Source organism: Eleutherodactylus coqui, chromosome 6 (genome assembly GCF_035609145.1).
Source record: "Eleutherodactylus coqui strain aEleCoq1 chromosome 6, aEleCoq1.hap1, whole genome shotgun sequence".
NCBI classification, from domain to species: domain Eukaryota; kingdom Metazoa; phylum Chordata; class Amphibia; order Anura; family Eleutherodactylidae; genus Eleutherodactylus; species Eleutherodactylus coqui.
In genome coordinates, this window is record NC_089842.1 from 196,254,810 (window position 1) to 196,277,378 (window position 22,569).

The window sequence follows — 22,569 nt, forward strand, 5'->3', positions numbered from 1 at the left end:
TCAAAAGATACGACTTGTCCTGTCTTCTGAGGGAGAGAAATCTCAGCCTCAAAAAATCGCGCCTATTTCCTATCCTTTGACTCGTGATTTTTTAGGCGCATCAAAAAATTGTTCGTCTGAAAGAACCAATAGAAAACCATAGGCTATTTTAGATGCGAATTTTTGATAGACCTACTCTGCATTAAAATGACGCTCGTGTGAAAGAGGCCGAAGACCGTGGTGCATATAAAAAGCATGTGCTTTTTCAGAACCCGCATACAATTTATTAAAAACCTCATTCGTTTTTTTAGAAACCAAATGTGGTTTTTAATTGCAAACCGCTTCAAAAAACCACCACATTTGAATCACCCTTACGGGTAATGTCCACGGGCGTATGCGTGAAATGCTGTGTTTTACACATACACAGTCCTGCTGGAAAAGACCGCGTATGGGCGGAGTATGCACTGCGCATGCCTGGGAGTTTGACGTCATGGAATTGTGCAGTGTGATTCTTTTTAAATTCCACTCTCTAAATGGGGAGGCGTAATGCCTGCGTAGGAACAGCATTTCATACGGAGCCTGTAGTAGGGCTGCATGTCTTTGGCCGGCTGCACACGACCGGGTCTCATTCCGCCGCGTGTGACGCCGCGTACCTGTCCGGTTTCTTCTTATCTGTATTGCAGATGTGCCAGCCGCCGCACATGCGCACTGCAGATTATGCCGCAGATCCTGCGACCTTTCCACAATGACGATTGCAGAAGGGTGGCGGGTCGGACGACTTCCATTGACTTCAGTGCAAGCCATCTGCACGTTATTCGCCTAGAAATAGACTACGCTGCGTTTTTTCCCCCTTCACATGCGGAAAATCGCAATTGATTTCCGCTTGTGGAAAGAAAAAAAACGCTTTTACATAACATATTATGGGTGGTATTTGCTGCGGACTCCTGCTCCAGAATCTGCAATGCAAACCCGGCCATGTGCAGGCAGCCATGCGCAGAGAAATAGAGCATGCTGTGATTCATTTCTTTTGCGTACGGATACGCAGCGCAAGCACGCATGGAATAATGGGGCTGGAGTTACATGGGACGGAATTTCAGCGGAATGGCTTCACCGAAAAACCGTCGGCATTCCGCTGTGGCTTTTTCTCCCCATAGAGAGGAGAGAGGCCGCTGCGGAAACGACAAAAGAATTGACATGCTCCGTGGACGAGATTTTTGCAAAATTTCGTCCACTTTGCTGGCTAATCCCGGGATTAGGAGCTTCAGGCAGAATTTTTGTATGGACATTCCATGGCAATTCCATCCTGTGTGAACCCAGCATGAAGGTTCATTGACTTCTCATATCCTCTGTGTATCAGGCGTGCATAAAATGTGGTGAGAAACCGCCCGTGGACATTAGCCCTTGCAGACATCTCCACACACATCATGTCCTCCTGAAGCCTTCCCCTCAGACATTGCTATGGCCGACTGTAAGGAGATGCCCCTCAGACATTGCTATGGGCAGCTGTGTGGAGATGCCCCTCAGACATTGCTATGGGCAGCTGTGAGGAGTTGCCCCTCAGACATTGCCAGCTGTAAGGAGATGCCCCTCAGACATTGCTATGGGCAGCTGTGAGGAGATGCCCCTCAGACATTGCCAGCTGTGAGGAGATGCCCCTCAGACATTGCTATGGCCAGCTGTGAGGAGATGCCCCTCAGACATTGCTATGGCCAGCTGTGAGGAGATGCCCCTCAGACATTGCCAGGTGTGAGGAGATGCCCCTCAGACATTGCTACGGGCAGCTGTGGGGAGACGCCCCTCAGACATTGCTATGGCAGCTGTGAGATGATGTCCCTCAGACATTGCTATGGCCAGCTGTGAGGAGTTGCCCCTCAGACATTGCTATGGCAGCTGTGAGATGATGTCCCTCAGACATTGCTATGGCCAGCTGTGAGGAGTTGCCCCCTCAGATATTGCCAGCTATGTAGAGATGCCCCTCAGACATTGCTATGGCAGCTGTGAGGAGTTGCCCCCTCAGACATTTCGACGGGCAGCTGTGAGGAGATGCCCTTCAGACATTGCCAGCTATGAGGAGATGCCCCTCAGACATTGCTATGGCAGCTGTGAGGAGTTGCCCCCTCAGACATTTCTACGGGCAGCTGTGAGGAGATGTCCCTCAGACATCGCCAGCTATGAGATGCCCCTCAGACATTGCTATGGCAGCTGAGGAGTTGCCCCCTCAGACATTTCTACGGGCAGCTGTGAGGAGATGCCCGTCAGACATTGCTATGGCAGCTGTGAGGAGATGCCCCTCAGACATTGCCAGCTGTGAGGAGATGCCCCCCAGATATTGCTATGGCCAGCTGTGTAGATGCCCCCTCTCCTCACACACTCAGTGTTTCCCGCTCTCGCCACTGCAGGAGGCGCGCATGTTGCAGTGAGTGAGCGGTAGGGGGAGCCCGCGTGCTCTGGCGCTGTGTGAGCGGCAGGGGGCGCCCCTCTCCCCGCGCCGTGTATGTGTGTTTGTGTGTGGGCGCCGCTCGGACTTGTTGTCGGTAAAGTTTTGCTGGCGGGGACGAGGCGGCTGTGGCGGAGTGCCGGGAGTATGCTGCTGCAGCTGGTGTGTGACTTGTGTGGGAGCCGCATGCCTGCCGTCTAGTCACGTCCCGTCTCCCGGGCGCGGCTGTACCGTGTGACCGTGTCCCCTCTCCCCCGGTGTCTCCCGCTGGCGGGCCCAGCTGTCTATGAGCGCCCCCCCGGTTATCCGGCCGCCCAGCCCCGCGGGCCCCGGCCTGTCCCTGCAGATCCAGATCGGCCTGAGCCGGGAGCCCGTCCTTCTGCCCGAGCCCGGAGAGCTGAGCCTGGGGGCCGTGCGAGAGATGGCCTGCTCCATCGTGGACCAGAAGGTGAGGAGGCCGCTGCATGTCGTGATATATCGCCCTGTGTGTCGTGACGCTCTATCGCACAACTAGAGCTAACAACTTGTGTGTCACCTTCTATCGTGGTATATCGTATAGGATCCACAGGGTGTGATGGACAGTTAAAAACTGCGCCCCAAATCCACAAGCGTCTTATTGTAACTCGCCGCAGTTTTGTGGGGCAGTTTTTGGCCGCGGGTGAAACAATTCGCAGAGATTTACTGTATGAGATTGGCGCAAGGTGTGTGCACGCCGGACGTGCCGTTTACTGCAGCGGGAAATACACGTGTGGTAAAAAGGCACTTACGGATTTGTCAAAGATTTCACTCCTTTGGAAGGAGCCAATAAGGGCTCGTTCGCAACGGCATATTTTTTTGGCCGTATTACGTCCGTATTTTTTTTCACGGATGCGATACGGATAGCATGGGCGCCATTGATTTGCATTTTCTTCTCCCACGCGCTGAATGGCTGTATGAAAAAAATGGCCGCACGTCCTCTTTTGGTCCGTCATCGCAGACTGAAAATTGGCGTAAAATACACGGTTGTATATGCACATGCGTGCGTTTTTACACATGTCGGCAGGAGACAGGAAAATTGCCAACTGCATTGGGCCGCCTTGCGGTTTTTTCTTAGTGTGTATAAAAAGCGCGGTCATTGTGGCTGTAGCGCGTACGAAAAAAATGCGCTAAATGAGGACGTATGTGCAGGGCAACCGGCACGCTGTTTAACGTATTTTTTCACGCATCGAGATTGCAGACGCCCAAATACTAAGGTGCCGTAGGAGTGTATGCAGGGGCGCACCTCGTCTACTCAAAATTGCGCACTAAACGGTGTGATTTCGCTGTGTTAATTGATAATCCCGGGGGCTAATTAGGCCGCCCAGCCAGTTCAATGTTGTCGTGAGTGTCCCGCGCCGATGTGAACGGGCCCGGCAGTGTAGAAAAGTACAGCAGAATGCGTGGAGACCTGCGCGATAGCCGGTGAGAGCGCTCCCTTCTTACCGCAATTCCGTCCCGCTGTCGTGAGCGCATCTATACGTACGCTCGTCTGCAGGAGCCTTACTGTACTGTGTGCAGACGCCTATGCGGTCAGCCATCGCAGCAATCAGTTTGGGGAGTGCAAGATGTTTCCTCTCCTTCTGCAGAAAATAGAGCACGCAGCGTATTTTTTTGCGCAATGCAATTCCGTACTCTAAAGACGCACGTGTGAACGAACCCAGTGGGCTTTATTTTCGGCGTAATGCATGCTCATTTTTTCGTGTGCTGATACGCACATAGATGCCCTTAGGCCGGGTTCACATGCACGTGTGTCCACATGTGACAGATTTGTCGCGGATTTACCATGTTTTTAGGAATCGCATTCTCCTGCCGCACGAAGGGACAAATTTTAAATCCGTAGCGTGTCGTTTATATCAACGGATTTGGGGGAGAATTCAGCACGAAATTTTGTGTTAGCTGTGCCCGTCTGAATCCCTGAAGCGTTTTTTTTTTTTTTTTGCCATGGACTTTATGCGTAATCCACATCGATTCTGCATCAAATTCGCAGCATATTTTAAATCCCCTTCAATGGGAATCCGCGCCATAGTCTATAAGGCGCAGATTGTTTTATACGCACGCAGATAAGAAAGTAACGTTACTTCTTGTCGCGGATTCCTTGTCCGTCATTCTGATTCTCCCATTGGAAAGGGTAAAATCCCCGTGTGGATCCGCTGCCCTACATCAGCATAGCCACAATGCGGCTGCAGGTTGAATTCGGCCATGTGAAAATAGCGCTGCAGGTCTGTCCGTGCCGCGAATATATCCTGCAGCGTGCGGATGCGACGGCGAGCAATCTCAACTACTTTGCTTGTACTGTAAAACCTACTTACTATCCAGCGACGAATCTGCGTTGGCCGTGTTCACATGTGTGTGACTCTCATGCGAGATTTGTGTGTCGCGATATACTCACGCGAATACGAACTCTATACTTTTGAATGGAGTCATAGACAATAGCGATGCTGCGAGGTAAAAAAAAATCGTGGCATGTCTTATTTTTCAGCGTCCCTCGACCGCATCGCCCATTGTCTTCAATGGGACAGTCACACACATCTCATGCCGTGCGATCTGCATGCGAGTGCGATGTGATGTTTACTAGTGAAATCCATACCCTTGCCGCACGTGAAACAAGCGCCGGAGGATTGGAATTCACACAAGTGATGCAAGGCATTTTCGCATGAAAACCGCCTCCAATCTGTGGTAAAACGTACATTGGCGAGTGCGATGTCGGGCCGGCTTCTTGGCCTGCTCTCGCGCCCTTGTGAAGGCAGCCTTAGAAAATGCAAAGCATGGACGCTACATGTGAACATACCTTGAGAGAAAATCTTTTCGTTGTCTGTAACAACCAATCGCGGCTCGGCTTTCTTTTATTAAAAATGAGCGCTGCGCGGTAACTGACTTCTACGGACGAGGCCGGCGGCTGCATAGACCTGCTCCAGTGGGTTTCACCCATACAAACCACACTACCAAAAAGTGCCCTGCAAAACTGCTGTAATTTGTGATTGCCCTTGGCTGGGCCCAGGTGTATACTATATATCACACCGCATGCATGAGGATATAGTATTACCCATCTATAGTCATATATATCACACATATGTCCATCTCATCTATCATATATACCATTATCTGTCTGCGTATCTCTCTCTGCATCTGATCATATATAATCTGTGGCTCTAGTGGGACCTAACACCAAGGATATGTCTTAAAGGGGTATTCCAGTTTCCACAAGTTATCCCCGGTCCATGGGATAGGGGATAACCAGCTGACTGGTGGGGTCCGAGAATCGTGACCCAGTCGGTCCCCGAATGAAGGAAATGTGGGTCGGGTAGGCACACTGCTCTCCATTCATTTCAGTGAGAGCGCCAAAGATTCCTGAGCAGTTGACTCCGGATGCAAATCACGCTTTTTTTACTCTTAAACACCATGTGAGATGGTCAGTTTTGTTATTGATTTACAACACACTCACCCATGTTGGGCGGAGGGGTTCCTATGGATGACACAGGCTCAGAAGCCATCCGCAGCAGGGAGCCGGCTGTGACAGACAACAGGACTCCCACTGTAACCCCTCACTTGCTGCAATCAGTGATGATCGCAGCATGTAAAGGGTTTGCATAGGGAGGGTGCTCCCTCTGTTAGGTCATCGGCCCTCCGCGGAGGGCTGATGAGTTGCCATTGCAATCAGACGTCAGATAATGGCGTTCGGGTCTGCCATGGCTTGTGATTGCTATGAATAACGATAATGCATTGCAGTACAGAAGTACTGCATTGTAGTGTTACAGCGATCACAGATTCAGGGCCCCTAAAGGCACATTATTGTAAAAGAATTTTATGAAAATGTTAAAGAAACACAAAACTTATTGGAGCACTTTTCCTTCTTTTTTTTATTATTAAACCCTTACGCTCGGTTCCGAAATGACCCGCTTAATATATTACACACTTCTTAACTTGTACGGCAAATGCTATAAACGTTTTTTTTTTTTTTTTAAAGGAGCCAAAATGTTTTTTTTTATTTTTTTTTTTAGTTCATTTCTGCTCTCATAAAAAAGCAATAAAAGTGATCAAAAAAGCCATATGTACCCCAAAATGGTACCATTAAAAACTACAGCTCATTATGTAAAAAACAAGCCCCAAAAAGTGAGAACGTTATGGGACTTTGAATGATGTAGAAAAAAAAAAAATGAATATGATTTCCAAAAAGGGGGTTTTATTGTACAAAAGTGGAAAAAAAACTAAAAAAAAAGTAATTTGGGTATCGTAATCGCCCCAAACCTCAGAAAAAAAATGTTTCATGTCATTTTATAAAAGAACAACAATGGCAGAATGAAAGTGTTTTCTCGCCCTGCCCTGACAAAAAACTTAATAGAACTATTACAATATATTATATGTACCCCAAAATGGCACCAGTAACAGCTACAGCTCGCCCCGCAAAAAACAAGCCCTCATACAGCCACCTCAACAGGAAAGTAAAAAAGTTATGACTTTTGAAAAGTGGAGATGAAAATCCCCCACAAATTGCTGTCCTTAAGAGGTTAAGACCTGAGTGTATATATGTAGATATCAGCTGACGTATATACAGTATGCGCACCTTTGTCGCTGACTCACACGCAGCACCCAGACTACATCTGCATGGTAGGCAGAGCAGCGGTGATGCTACACCGTCAGTATTTCCTGCCACATGTATGATCAGCCAATTAAAGCTCGGGATCTTGTTTTGCTGCTGGGCTCGTTTAATGAGAATTTGACTAAAAGTCATCCGTAAATTCTCTTCTATCGACTTGTACAACGTTTTGTTCGTCTTTGTTCAGCCGACATGCAGCACCCACGGAAATGGCCTCCCAGCTCTCCCAGGTTACTGAATGGCATTTCTGACTAGATAGGACTCACGCTGTGTTTAGTGCGATTTTGGTGCTCATTTGTGTGTTTAACGTGCCTATTGCATCTGCATTCACTGCGTTGATGTCGTCATTCACTGAATGATGTCACTATTTTTTACCCATTGTCTTCTGAAAACTTTTTTAAACTGATTTTTTTTTTTCTTTTTAGTCCTCATAGTGGACAAGAACCTGTGATGGTGTGATCACTCCTGCAGTATGATGCAATACCACGATCTGACAGGCAGTCTCATGGGCAATCTGCAATGGCAGTCCTGGAGGCTTTTAGCTGGCCCCCAGCTGCTGTGGCAACCGCATGGCACCCTGCAATCTTTTTGCCAGGGGCCATTCAGGACCCCTGGACTCTGATCGGGGTGTGGATCACAGCTGTAGTGGTCAGGTAAGAAACAGCCAGCACCCACATTGTACGGAGTGGGATTGACCCCTTTCATACAAACCTCAAACCCCCATGATGTAATTTTACATCACAGAGCATTAACGGGTTAATGGACGATTTTGTTCCGTGATTATGAAGAAAATAAGACATTCTCCAATTTTTTATTTTTATGAGAACGGTCAGAGTGTGAAAAAAAAGCTCTTCTGAATACCACAAAGAGACTCAGTGAGGTTTATAGTATCCATATGACGGCCCTAACAGCGACAGAAGTCATGTCCGTGGGATGATCCCGGATGGAGTATTTTGGGTCCTGGCTGCTCAGGAATGAGGATAATGGACGGTAATCACAGCCGTGTCAGTAGGCACCTGGCCTCCACAGACACAGAGCTGGTAGAGGAGGCTTTGTGTTTGCTGGAGGGTCTCCGAAGGGACGGGATGCTTGTCTGTATTACTACATGGGCAGCTCCTCATACCAGGCTGGCGCTGCCAGTAGGAAATGGGCAGTGAAATGACTTATGTGACGTCTGTGTAGTCATAGGAGGCAGAGCAGCAGCGTCCTCTCCCCAACACTGTGGGCACTGCTAGGTGGCATCACCCCCTGGCAGCAGATACATCATCCACAGCTGGAGCAGTGAGGAGTTTGTGTCTTCTGTGGGCATCATCTATTATGGCAATCTCTTTAAGGTTGCATTTAAATGGATCCGGCACCGAAATCTGCGCAAAATCCGTATTCCACGCCCATCAATACATTATTTTGAAACCTGCATTGTGGAAGAAAATGACGTATTGCTTAGGCTGGGTTCACATCTACGTTGGATCCTCTGTTCGGAGGTTCCTTCACAGATGCGGCTGGAAATACCGTTGTACTCAGCACTTTATCTTCCGTCCAAAGCTGGGCAGAATGCGGGCAGATCCTATTATAGTCAATGGGGTCTGTTCAGCGCCGTTTAGTTCCCTCCATGAGGGAACCGTTTAGCTGCAGGGATTCCCCTATCCTGCTCCCCAAACGGAGCAGCAAAGTGGAATCCCCAGGCAGATTTCGTGTCAGGTAGTCGAAGCATTGAACACCATTGCATCTGCGATCTCCCACAGGGAATTTTTAAGATGACCCGCAGTGTATCCGCTTCGGGAATCCGCATGAAATACCCGTGTGTGCCGTGGACATGAGGCCTTACAAAGTCATCCAGACTACATCTGACAGACTCATAGCTCTGCTTCATCTGTACAAGTTTTGCAGAGGAGACAGAAGAACTGTTATAAAAATGAGACTACCTCATAGTAGATGTCTGAGATACAGGTGTTTGTGGATATAATTGGAGGGGCACATATGGAGTATACGCGTCAGCACTTGTCTTACTTTTGACGTAAAGTAAAAAGCTGTTCTGAGAATGAATGGCTTCTTATTGCTGCTACCAGCCATGCATTGTTTCCCTCTACCTGCATGTCTTTAAAGTGTAACTAAACGTTTTGAGGACATTTTTTTTACACATAGTGATGGGTCAGAAGTTCAGACTTCCGCTGATTGCTAAAATGAAGGGGCAGAAGAGCTGTGACCAGTGAGAGTTGTACAGGCGCAGCAGTCAGATGAACACCTCGGACTCTTTGTTTTAAGGTGTGTGGAGGGGTGGGGTGGGGGTCTTGGCACCCCACCAATCACAGCTTCTTACATGTATCCATCATGTTTCAGAAGTTTTCTAAAAGTTTAGTTAGACTTGAGGCGGTTTGCCTGTTGTAGTGTAACCTGTATGGGACATAACTTGTGAAGACCCGATCATGTCTAGATGAACCCCTTAACACCATCTGGTATCAGATGCATATTTGGAGATGTATCGAAGTTCTTGGGGATGTTTATGATGGACGTGTTACATGACACAGATCCCTCCCATAATCTAACTCTGGCCATATATTAGTAGAGAGGAAGCGCAGTAAGTCTGTTTTTTACACAATTGTTGTCATTTTCCTGTTTTGTGGCAGCCACATTGTGTCACCTTGGCCATGAACATGTACTTCGCTGCATGTTTGTCTGTAATAAGGAACTCTTGTCCATGCCTGACTGCGGGTCTGCTGACCTGAACTCCGAGCATCCTACATTCCCATCATACTTGGAGTTCGGGTCAGGCTGGGATGCCCTTCCTTATGGTGGGCGCAAACACTGGTGTGCATGCCCCACATTATTTGTGTAAGGGTATATTCACACGGGGTGGAAATACTGCAGAATTTGTATTTGCAGCTGATTTCAGCAGATATAGCGTTGCCCTCACCTTTCAATGTCAGCCTGCTCGCCCGGGCACCTGGCAACCTCTAGTGAGTGCCAAGCTGCTGGTCAGATGATGTCAGTTTTGCATCCCTCAACCAGCGGCTTAGTGCTCACTACAGGCTAATTTTGAGATATGAGCTCCCTCACGCGTGATCCGCACTAAAATGGAGCATGTTGTGTTTTTTTCACGTGCGTGAAATCCACAAATCACTTAAAATACCATCCGCGGCTAGTTAATTAACTGCGGATGGTCAAATCTTTCCTATCGGATGCGGATTTGAGTTTTTTTTCACGCTCGCATTTGCTAAATATAATTTCCCCATGGACATGAGGGCAAAACGTACCATTACATGAGACAACAGCCGTTACCAGCGACTATCACTCCTGTGCTTTCATACAGGAGCGATAGTCCTTCAAGTGGCGGAGGAGCTATCTGCAGGCGGCCCTCTGTTCACAGTGAGCAGCCTGTCATTCAAAGACTGAGCAAGTGCCGCTTAGGCCGGGCTCACACGAACGGGTCAGGTTCCCACAGCGGAAGACCTGTGATACATCGCGAAGAGTAATTGCAAATGTTCGCAGAAGATGGCGGAGGTGATCAATTTTCTGCGCGGATTTACGCAATGCACAGCGTGTCGTCTGCATGAAACAAATATCTTTCGCTGCTCTTCAGCCGGAATTCCGGCTTTTCTTTCTATTTTTCTATGAAGTAGCGAGAGTTTCCATTGGTCATACGCAATGTAAATTACTGCGTATTGTCTGCACTGACGCTGATGGCGGAATCTGCAATTCACATCGGTCCGTGTGAGCCCGGCCTTACACTATAATCGCTCAGTGAGCTGAAACAACACAACTACTGAGCGACTTCCCACTCGGCACCCTGATGTACACGGGACGACTAATGGCCAAAAATCACTGTTTTTAAGTGATTATTTGGGTGATGGTCGTCCTATGTAAAGGTACCTTAGCATACGGTATTATAAAATCTACCTCCTTCTGTTTCAGTGACTAATCTAATTAAAGAAATCCAGTATTGCCAGTTGGTCCAGATTGGCAGATCTGAGCTGTGGACATGATGGCATTAGTTGGTGAAAGTAAGAATTTGCCTTCCGCAGTTGACATTTGTGGGAACGCGGTGGTTGGAGCAGTCTGTATATGTAATTTACTTCTTATGGGTGCTCCTTTTTATCCCAATCCAAATAATTCATTGGTCTCTATAGGAAATGCCATACAAGGGCAATTAATCACTTGCACCCTTTTATTGGAAGCCTGAAGCCCTGCTGCGTTACTTGTATCTATATCATTTACTGGTTTACGTTGGGATTCGCCAATATATATAAAAACGGATTGAGACTGTTTCAAAGTTGTAATTTGGCTGTTGAACAACAAGGCGGCTGGCAAGTTGCAGGCACATGGATGTCTATGGTGGAAAAGTCCTGTATGATTGGCGACCAAAATCCAACAGAGTTGTGTCCTCTGCAACTGTTGTCGCAACGGCATTGGGGTGCATGTCGCAGTGCGACTCCGTTGACAATCTTTAGATGCAACGTTGGGTTGTTGCATCATGCAATGTATGTCACCATGTAGGTGTAGTCTAAGCCATCTTCTAAGGATACGTGTATGGTGCAGAAGGTACTGGTGCCGGCTGTTCTATGCCAACGAGATAAGTGCAAAAAGTTCCATCGTGCTTGGGCCCCCTGCAGAAGACCTCACAATCATGTCTGGCCCCAGAGCCGGGCAGTGATGTTACCACCGTTGTCTTGCTGCCTCTTGACATTTAGCTTATGAAGTTGTGTGGATCTGTTTTCTGTTACCATAGAAACCATCTTGTGTGGTTCCGTCTGCTTTGTTACACTGTTTCTGTACGGTCCGGGGTCAGAAGCCTTTCTGCTGCAGAGAGGAGCTTTTCTCTGTGTTTTTGTGCGAGTAAATGATTCACGTCGGCCACGTCCATCCTGGGGGCGACGTCTGTACGGCGAGACAGAATTGGTCCTTAAATCTGAGGCCGGACCTCTCTAAACATTACCGAATAGACGGTGCTGAGAGTTTACGGGTCTGAAAGAGGTTTTTTTTTTACCTGTAGTTTAGGAATTACTCCAACTTTTAGCTAAACTTTTCCTATTGTGAAGCTACAGTGTGTAAAGTAGGCTGGAGTTTGGTAAAGAGCAGAGGTATCCGGCACAGGTTAATTCATCAATAATATGTGTACCTCAGGAGGTTCCCACTCACTCCATTTGCCATATAAGTGACCACAGAGAAACTTTTACATGGGTTGATAATTTGCCCATGGCAATGCTCATTCAGCTGGGTACAGGGTAAAGAGGGTACATTTTCCTTGCAGCTGATCATTCAGCATTTTTTAGGGTCACATGAATGAGCCAGTCACATGACTGATGAGTTAATTTACTGATCATCTATGCTTTTGCAGAACAAATGTTGCTCTTTTGCGAATGCTCTGGTGTGTTTTACAGTACTTTTTCCACGTGCAAGGCACGTGCATTTGCGTATGCCAAAAAGAAAAAAAAGCAATGTGCCCATCCATTGAAATGAGTTCAAAATGTGTTCTTATTCCTGTGCAATTCCGCAGTGTTTTAAGCATCTCCTACTGTATTGTGCAAATTTGCGTGTCCCCATTAACTATTGCTGAATGTGTCTTTAGACCCCATGCACCCAGCATAGATATACTGTTGGTCTGCTTCATAGTAGAACATGATTGAATAAAAAAAAGTATATTGTATGATATACGTTCCCCCCCCCCCCCCACAATTGGGAGTCAGTTGCCAACATATTCCCTCTTATCACTATGCAGTTGGAGACTTCGTCAGGTAATACTCCCGATGTAGAAATCTGACATAAACAATAACAAGCGAGCAAGATCGTGGCCTAAAGGGAAGCTGTCACTTGGAAAATCTAGTCTAATCTTCCGGCAGCATTTTGTAGTGAACAGATTGATATAGGCCCCCTGCACACGGGCGGAAATTCCGCGGCGGGATTTCCTGCAGACATTCTCTCCGCTGCCATAGGATTGCATGCATGCACACAATCCTAGGCACACAGCCACAATTTGTCCACGTGAAAACACATGCGGAAAACAAATCGCAGCCTGTTCTATTTCTTTGCGGGTCTCGCAGAGGCCCGCACAGAAATGTCAGTAGAGACCCGTTGGCTCCGCTCTGCGCATTCGCCGGCTGGGGGCAGCTGGCACATCAGAGAGAAGAGGAGACGCCGGGAGCTGGTAAGCCGCAGGTCTCTGCAGGGGCACCCGTCCGCATTCTCGCAGCGGGATCCGACCCAGCCGTCTGCAGGCGGCCATACTGTATAACTTTATGGGAAACTCTTCCGTTTAACTTGTCATTTATTGATCTTAAAGGGGTATTCCCATCTTGGCAACTTATCCCCTACCTTTTGAGAACACCCACCAAACCAGAGAAATCTACTACCGCACCTTGCATGTCAATGGGACCATTGGGGTGTAATAGAGGGCTTTGCTCCCATTAAAATCAATGGGAACTATACTTTAAAAAAAAAAAATTTTTTTTATAGCACTTACAGCTCCGACCCCAATGTGGACATTTGATAACGCTGCGGTGACCGCCGGAGCTGAGATCTGGTGATTGTTGGAGGTTACTAGTGGTGGACCCCCGCTGATTAACTACAGATGACCTATCCTGAGGATGGGTCATCAGTACTGCGAGGGGTTAAATTTCGAGTAAACCCCTTTTAACCTGTGATGATGATATTCCCAAAATGATAGCTCCTATCCAAATCCCCATTTAGGGCGTGTAATCTTACCCTCTTATTCACAGAGCATGAGGGCTTCCATGTATGTTTTCAAAAATATCCCCCTCCTTTTTGAAAGACACTGACCTGCATGTAACCGTTAAAGCGACTATCTGGACCGTACATGGGTCACCGCCCCTCCATCACTTTCTGAGATGAATGGGACACCTATCTTGCATTAGAAAACTGCTTTAAGAAAGAAAACTATAATATCAAAAAAAATAAGCATACCCCACTTAAGTATTCAAAGGTCCTCAAGACGAGGAGACGGGAGTCCGGGGAGCTGCTCTTTATACTCACCAGGGTCCTCCGTTCCAGCGCAGTGTCCCCAAGAAATCCGTGTTCGCACAGCACGTCTCCTTCCAGACAGCTCTGTGCATTTATCTCTATGGGAGGGCGCACTTTGGTGAAAAGTCACCGTGTTTGCGCAGTGATTTATTTATTTTTTTTAAGGGCCGCATCACTGAAATGGGGGACCTGGTGAGTGTAAAAAGTGGCTCCCAATTCCAAATTACCTTTCGAGCCCTATAATGTAGTAGCTTATAGGATGAAAGTAGGTGACCGCTGAGTCTGGGGATGTAAGTATTCTACTTACCTTCCCCCATCTGAGTGCTGAAAGCCGCTGCTCAATGCGTTGAGTGCACACTAAATAGTCCGCCTGTTCTAACTTTATAACGGGAGGCCTACTTGGCAGCGGCGCTCAACGCATTTCAACACTCGCATCGGGGGAATGACGGGAAGGTAAGTATAAAACCTACTGTCAGCCCATAAACTTAGTTAATAGGGCAGACTCCCTTTAAGGCAGCCCTATAGCACCCAATGGATACTGGATGGCATACTTGTATTTTGTGGTGGTCCTCTTTAGATGAGAAGAGATCTGTGACTGCACACTAATACGATGTGTGCTATATTATCTGATATCACATATTCATGCTAGCAGTGGATACACAGCCTGTTATCTGCAGCTGCCTAGAGTCTAGTGATGTGACGTCACAGCCATTATCTGGGGCACGGTTTGCTTTGCAGTGATATAGCTTGCACCTACTGTAATAACATACAGGGAATAGCGGTGGTTGTGGGCAGCTGTGCCCAGCTGATGGGCAGACATGTACCCTAGCGAGGTGTGACATGAGTATATGAAGGATGTAATGACAGCTCATCCCCTGTGAATGGAGAGCAGATCTCTCCTGTCGCTGACCGCATGATGGGTGTGTTGTGCACACTGCTTGGAAAGTGTAAATATGGGAGTGTAGAAGATATCCACCTACGGTATATCCTGCACTTTGACTTCTGCATCAATTATCTTTGTGCATCAAGTTCATCTTTTCATCTTCCTGCCTCAGTTTCTGATCGTAACCCTTTCCAATCCAATTTCCCTATGTACCCTAGGCATCTGCCTACATACAGGACCATTTGCGTATAGATTGCTGGACATATGCCACAATTTTTCGATCTTGAATGGTGTAGGAGCAAAAAATTCTTCCTGTAAATTAACCCATTGAAATCGATAGCTTGTTTTCCTGTGCGATTTCTATTCATATTGCAATTGGACAGAACTCACACGGAAAGATCGTTAGTGTAAATATACATGGCTCAACTAAGCGTTCATGTGTATGGGGGTTGCAGGGAGGTGTATCTCTTGGCCCAATGAATGTTTCAGCCACTCTTACATGTGGCGTTGAAAAAACGCCGCCATTTTTCTACGATTTTTATCGCCGTTTTAAAATGCATGTCACTGCGTTCACAGTGCTTTTTAACGCACCATTGTGAGGGGTGATGAGGTGCGTTAAAAAGTGCGAAAATGTGCTAAAATAGAGCAGACAGCTAGTTAGAAAATACTACGTTCGAGTGCAGGTCTGCGGGGCCCCATTGAAATCAACTCTGTGGTAAAAAGCACACGTCTGAGTGTGGTCTCAAACACAGGGAAGTTGAGAGACATAGCTGTCTCTTCCGGCCGGGAACTAGCGAAGGAGAAGCTGTCACCTGCCTAAAGCACTATGAACTAAGTTATGATGCTGTTAGGCGGTGCCCGCCGCGTTCACTCGGCGCATAAAAATCTGAATCTTTTCTATGTTGTCTGTGAGCGATCTGCCATAGACTTGTATGTAGTACAGATAGACCTCCAGCATGTCTTCCCAGTGAAGTATCTGCTGGAGATCTGCGGACTCTGCATGTAAAGAGCGGTCTGTGCACCACAGCTGGACTGCAGCAGCCGCTGGAGGCACCGCCCGCTTGGCACTCACTTACAAGTTTTCCATCGTCTTGGCCTGAAAAACTACTTCACTTCAGCTAAGAAATAAAGCTTATGTGCAGCTGGATATTCAGAGCGATCACGATGGAAAGGAATATGGCTGAATGGTGAACACTTGCTGCATAGCGAAGTTTTCTTTCTTTTTCTTTTAGGTTTTAACAAAACCTTTGTAAGCTTTCCTTTGTTTTTTACAGAAGCATAGCTCTCAACCCCTTAACACTAATGACGTAAGTTTACGTCCCGGCAGGGTGGTACTTAACGCTCCAGGACGTAAACTTACGTTATGTTGATGGCGTGGGATCAGAAGCTGTAAATTGCACCATACAATGGGTTCATAGAGAAGTTGCAACAGGACCCAAAATACTGGTGTCCCGGCTTGTCATTGCTATTGACAGCGATGGTATTATTTTATCTTGACACCACCAGGGATTCCTGGTGGAGTCAAGATTGACAGGGGGGTGACGCCCCCTCAACGTAATTGGCTGTAGTGGTTTGTGTTTGCCAGGTCCTGCAAGCCCACTAAAGTTAGGAACAGAAGGTATAGAGGGTCTGCCTGCGTTGCTTCGGCACAGGGGCAGCTGAAAGTGCATTACCCAGCGGCAACAGACCAGGGATATCGCTTTGGTTGACACCTGTCAGCAGGGTAGCGTGTGTCGCGGTTAAGACATGCGCCCGACGTTACCGTTCACAGAGTCGCCCAGCGTCGGGGAGCAGAGAGGCGCCTGCCGCTTTCAGTGAGCACAGAGGGCACCGGCGGGACGGAGCACGCTGCCGCAAGGCCCGGTGGAGTCGTGATGCGCCACCCAGGAGGGAGCCGTGTGGCGGGGGACGGCACGGAGGCTGCAGATGGCTGGTGAGTGCTAAATAGCGACTGCATTGATTAGTGCCTGCCTTGGAGGCTTTGGCAGAGGGTTACTTACCTTCTTACCCTTACTTTATTACATGTAAATGCAGCCATGTTACAGCACTACAATGGCAGCATTTACAGGTATTCATATAAGGGTAACAAGTGAAGGAACCTTCAGTCTAAGCCTGCACTAATCAATGTACACTGTGCAGCTAGGACCTTCCACGCTTGACCCTATCGGGAGCTGGGGGTGTGAGGGGTGCGTTGCCCTTGTTAAACCCCTAGCTTCCGGCGGCGTCAAGATAAACTAATACCGTCAGCAATAAGGCATTGTAGTACAGAAGTCCTGCAATGTATTATCATAGCGATCATAGCTGTTATTGTTCAAGTCTCCTACAGAAATATAAAAATTGTAAAAAAAATAGATGCTGGCAATTGCAGGCATAGCTCTTATTGATTATAATGAGAGCTGTATCTGCAATTACCAGCAGCGGCCACTAAACAGGGGTTGGAGCTAACTGCTTCCTCTCCGTACTCCTGTGTGTCGCGATGCTGATTGCAGATGCTCGATCAGTTAATCGTTCGGGGTCCCGAGTGGCGGACCCCAGCTGATCAACTATTGATGACCTATCCTATCATCAATAGTATTTCTCCCAGAATTCCCCTTTATTCTGTGAAATAATGTAGGAACAGGCCACATCAGACCACGAAACTGCTTATCATTCAGTTGTCCATTTAATTATCCGTTAATATTTTGGACTTCTTTTTGGAATAGAAGATATAATGCCAAATGTTACGCTGATAATTTTCATAGGTATCCTGCGTTTTTATGCCTTCCCTATAGAAAAAAATTGGGGAAACATGGCACATACAAGCCATAGTGATATTGTTCCATGTGAGCGTGGCCTTATGTATACAGTCCTTTATCACATACGCCATGGCCTGCTATCTACTATAGTTCACTAAATGTATTCTGCATTGTCTCACTGCTTGTTCTCTACCACTCCCTGACTTGTCAACTTGGCAATGAAATGTTTCCTCTTTTTAAAGTCCCTTTTCAATAGTCTGAGTATTTTAGGTAATTTCTGTAGGTTAATTAGTGAAGGACTGGCAACAGCACTGTGTGTGTAATTCGCACAATGGCAGCTTGTTGTATAGATGGTAGTGATCACGTATCTGTCAGTAGTAGGAGCTCATGAGGAACAACCTCCAGTAAATTGCACTCATTGTCAAAAAATATAAATATAGATAGATCGATCGAGCCCCTAGAAGAAGTCGGCATGCAGTTCCATCTCGGGCAGATACGCAAATGATGAGAGTTGTGGTTAGATGAACGGTCTTGTTACCAGAGGCCATAAAAGTGGTTCCCTTCTTGGCCTATAGAAGGGCTCTCAGAGGCTCCTTGTGTGTAGTGACCTCTTCTTCTGCTTGTGTAGAGCTTGTTGATCACTAGATTTTGCCCCGTTAACACAGGTTGAATTGTCCCCCCACCTGGCCGTTCTGACCAGACTGTTAGGGGTGTTGGGACCAGTGGATGTGTCAGGGAACATAAGCTGACCGGGCTCAGGACGCCCCCTACAGACCACCAGTAGAGAGGATCATCTAATCATCCGACAAACACAAGCTGCTCCAACTGTTGTGATGTCGCCATCCAGAGACAGGTAGCGCCATCGTCACAGGCCCCCGTGTCTGTCGGAACCATTTCCAGGTGCTTGGCTGAAGGACATTTAGTCTCATGGCACCCATTGTGTGTTCTGCCTTTGACACCAACTGTCACTTCCATTTGCGGTGGTGTCATGAATGATCAATCTTGACTACTACAGAGTGGAACCGGGTTTTCTTGAGCGAAGAAACCAGGTCTAGTTTTGGCACTGATGATAGCCGTGTTCATGTCTGGATACCTGGGGTAAGTTCCTCAATCCTGCCCTTGGCTGTGTAGCAGCACACTGCCCCCTGCTGGTGTGATGGTCTGGGGGGCCATCGCCTACAACAGTAAGTGACCCCTAATAGTGGTACGAGGGACGATTACAGCTCAGTGATATGTTCAGGACATCCTGCAGCCACATGTGTTCCTCTCATGGCGGCTTCTAAGAGGCAGCAGGATAAGGCCGCCTGCAGACGAGCAGGTCGGATCCGGCGGCGAGAATTCTCGCCGCGGGACCCGACCCGAGCGCCTGCAGAGACGAGCGCGTACTCACCCGCGCCCGACGGCCCCGGCTCTTTCATGTGCCGGCTGCCGTGCAGCTGGCGCATGCGCAGACCGGAGCCGGCGGCCGGGTGAGTGCGTGCCCCGCACAAAAATAGGACATGCCGCAGTTTGTTTGCCGCGCGAGATTTCGCGCGGCCAAACCGCGGCCGTCTGCATAGGAGTGCGTATTGTAATGCACTCCTATGCAGGCTTTGAGCGGCGGAAATCCCGCCGCGGGATTTCCGCCCGTGTGCAGGCAGCCTAAATCTCAGCCGCACACACAAGGGGGTCACAGGAATGTCTCCACAACATTGTATCTAAGCCAGAGACACACCAATAGGTCTGAACAGGGTGTTTGGTTCTCCACAATAAATGATCCTTTTGCCTGATATGTAATCACTTATAACAACGTTACAATCGCACAGAGAAAGTTTCCGCCTCTTCTGCCAACTCCTTCTCGGGGAGGGAGTGTTGCTGACAAGGAGAGTATAAGTGCAGAAACAATGCCTTATCTTGGCCTGTATGACTGCCCTGCGGCCTCTGCTGTGTGACTTGTCACAGCGCTCAGACACTTGTTTTCGTTTTCGGTTGTAGAGATTTTCCTTAGAACGTCTTCCCTGGTGTCCTAGGAGTTTTGTCAGTCACTACTTCCAGATGCGCCCCTCCTCCTCCTGAATCTCCGGGAATTCAGGAGGGGTGGAAGCTGGCTGGTTTTACACTCCTCCCCTCCATCCGGGGCATTTAATCCTTCTGCTGCCGGAGGGCCCTGCTGCAGTGCTGAGGAATGTGCTGCAGAACCTGCTGGCTGACTGATACCGTCAAGGTGTTGGTGCAGAATAGATGACGTCTTCTGTCCTATAAAGCTTTTTACCTTGCATGGCTGAGTCACACGGCTATTGACAGTCGTGGTATTACCTGGATAGGTTTCTTCTGTACATACTTGCTTGTATCTTGTGATATATTAGAAAGGTTACACAATGGTTCTTGACTGAAGTTTCCTATATTTCCAAATTTCAAGTAACGCCGTACTTTGTCTGATGGGAGCATCTTCAAAGGAAAAGTGTGGTGGAGCGTCGGGCTTCATATTTCACTTCAGATCATTATGGAGACTTATACAACAGTCGCCGTCTACAACCCTTTATTACAGGAGTGTGCGGCTCCCCCTATTTTCCTCAGCTCTGGCTTCTTGCCTCTTCTTTCCATGTACACAGTTATCTATTTCTCGACTAGATTTTCATTTTCGCTCGCCCTCCCTTGAATAAATCTCTCCCCTTCCTAGCAGCGATTACCATAAACCTGCTAGTTTAATATTATTTCACATTAATCTCCCTACCAGCAAATGCTGCAGCTATGAACGTTGCCAACATTATCCTCCCTGGGACTTTGCAAGAATTCATTTTTTCCATTTGCAGCACGGAGGAGCGGCACAGGTTTATGGCGGCGGTTTCTGCATGCAAGCGACGCAGTGGGGCGAATTTACTTAGAATGGTGTTTCTTATGCCAGTAGAAGTATGACAAAATGTATTTAGAAGAGCAAGCCTCCTAATAAGGTTGTTGCATCTTCGTCTGAGGTGGCGTAGGTTTCGGTTATAATTCACACCAGTTTATGGTATAGATTATAGTACATTGATGCCCCTGCTTGCATAACCTTGTCCACTTTTGGCGTAGAAAAGCAAAAAGATGCAAATTATGGCATGAGCGTTTTACAGCCACATCGTGTGTGTAGAATACTTGAATACATATGCAATATGATCACAAAGCTAACTGTCTATTTCATACTTTGGAAAAGCACAACTAAAGAAATGCAACCAACTGCGACACGTAAATATTAGAGATGAGCGAGCATACTCGCTAAGGGCAATTGCTTGAGCGAGCATTGCCCTTAGCGAGTACCTGCCCGCTTGAGAGAAAAGGTTCGGCTGCCGGTACTGGTGACAGATGAGTTGCGGCAGTGAGCAGGGGGAGCGGGGGTGGGGGGGAGAGAGGGAGAGAGAGATCTCCCTTCCGTTCCTCCCTGCTCTCCCCTGCCACTCCCTGCCCGCCACCGGCAGCCGAACCTTTTCTCTCGAGCGGGCAGGTACTCGCTAAGGGCAATGCTCGCTTAAGCAATTGCCCTTAGCGAGTGTTCTCGCTCATCTCTAGTAAATATACCCAGATACAAGCTCACTTGGTAGCAGTTCGCAGAGCACTGGAAGTCAAGAAAAACCCCAACTTTTGCCTGCCATGTGACTAGTTTCCTGTACAGTACTTTTCATTATTGGCTATAACACAGTGAAAGTAGACCCCTGTTATGTGTGTGGCTGTACATAGTGTCACCATGGGGCCTTAGGCACACTCTATATGACCATATGGTGCCTCTGTACAGCCCATTGTACCTGGGAATACCCTTTGTGGTCACACCGGTAATGTATTCCTATGACATTATTTGTGCCTGTGATATCTTAAAAGTTAACGGTTACTAGAACTGGGAGACCGCTGGCATGCAGGGAACACCAAATTAGAGACTGTTGAATGTTTTTGAAATTAAAGCCTGTAATGCCCACATACCATTACATACAGCTCAGTAAAAAATAAACCTAACTTCTACCAGGTATGCTGAGTGGTCCGGTAGGTGGGCCCAGACGGTTTCTGCCACCCGCAGTATACTCCAATCCCTGGCTGCCGTCCTCCCTCTGATTGGCGGGTGACGTGAATGTCATCTACTATGTTATCCATGGTCCCATCTAAATATTGCGCTGCACAACCGTAGACCCATGCTAGTGCACAAGAGGCAGTTTAGTATCCACAATAGGGCTGAACAATCTGCCCATGCGGCGAGCCGTGGCTGCATACCATTTGGATGGGTCTATGGAGAGTAAAGGACACTTCGGAGGCAGAGACTGGGCAGACCGCTTGACGGACCACTCGGCTCTCCTTTACATCCAGGCTGGGAAAGATTAAATCTCACTTTTACCAGTTTTGTGGGCAATACCGACTTTAAGGGAAAAAAAAAAACTAGCATAATTTAGTGTTCCTTATGTAACACTGGTATCACCATTTCCAAGTACTAAGCCGGTGACTGGTCGTATTGTATCACTATTTAGTCATATTATGCACCACACAGTTCTGTGAGAAAAAGAACACATCTGGAACGCATTAGGATAAATAGTCATTTATATCTACGACGCGTCCGTCTGCCGCAAGCAAGTGAGCAGTAAAATGTGCCGGTAGACTGCGTGTCTAAAAAGTACAATGAAATGTATTTGTGCAAAAAAGTTGCTCTAAGACATGCGCAGTTGAGCTTACGCCTGTGCGAAGCTGGCCTTGCACTACCTACGCATGGGCGAGTGCGAGAAACTCAGCTCGATATCGCACTCGTTTTACTGTCTCATTGGAAACAATGGGCGATGCGGTCCCATTGAAAAAGTCACAATGAGAGAAAATCCGCGATTCTCTGCCACGGCTTTGACAGTTGCACCGGAGGATCCTTTTATCCCCGAAGTGAAGGTATCCCTGGGAAATTCACATGGTGGATTCACTGCCCAATATCGCGCTAGCCAGTGTGAAGTTAGCTTAACGTGGGCATAAGCGC

General features: G+C 47.7%; 1 protein-coding gene across 1 annotated transcript in view; it reads left to right on the forward strand.

Moving 5' to 3' along the window:
- The first annotated feature begins 2,452 nt into the window (after positions 1-2,452).
- Positions 2,453-22,569, forward strand: part of PRKD1 (protein kinase D1) — a 125,693-nt gene continuing 105,576 nt past the window's right edge. Inside the window, exon 1 of the mRNA XM_066608576.1 lies at positions 2,453-2,864. Within this exon, the coding sequence (XP_066464673.1) occupies positions 2,703-2,864 (162 nt within the window). The 5' untranslated portion in view covers positions 2,453-2,702. The remainder of the gene's footprint in view (positions 2,865-22,569) is intronic.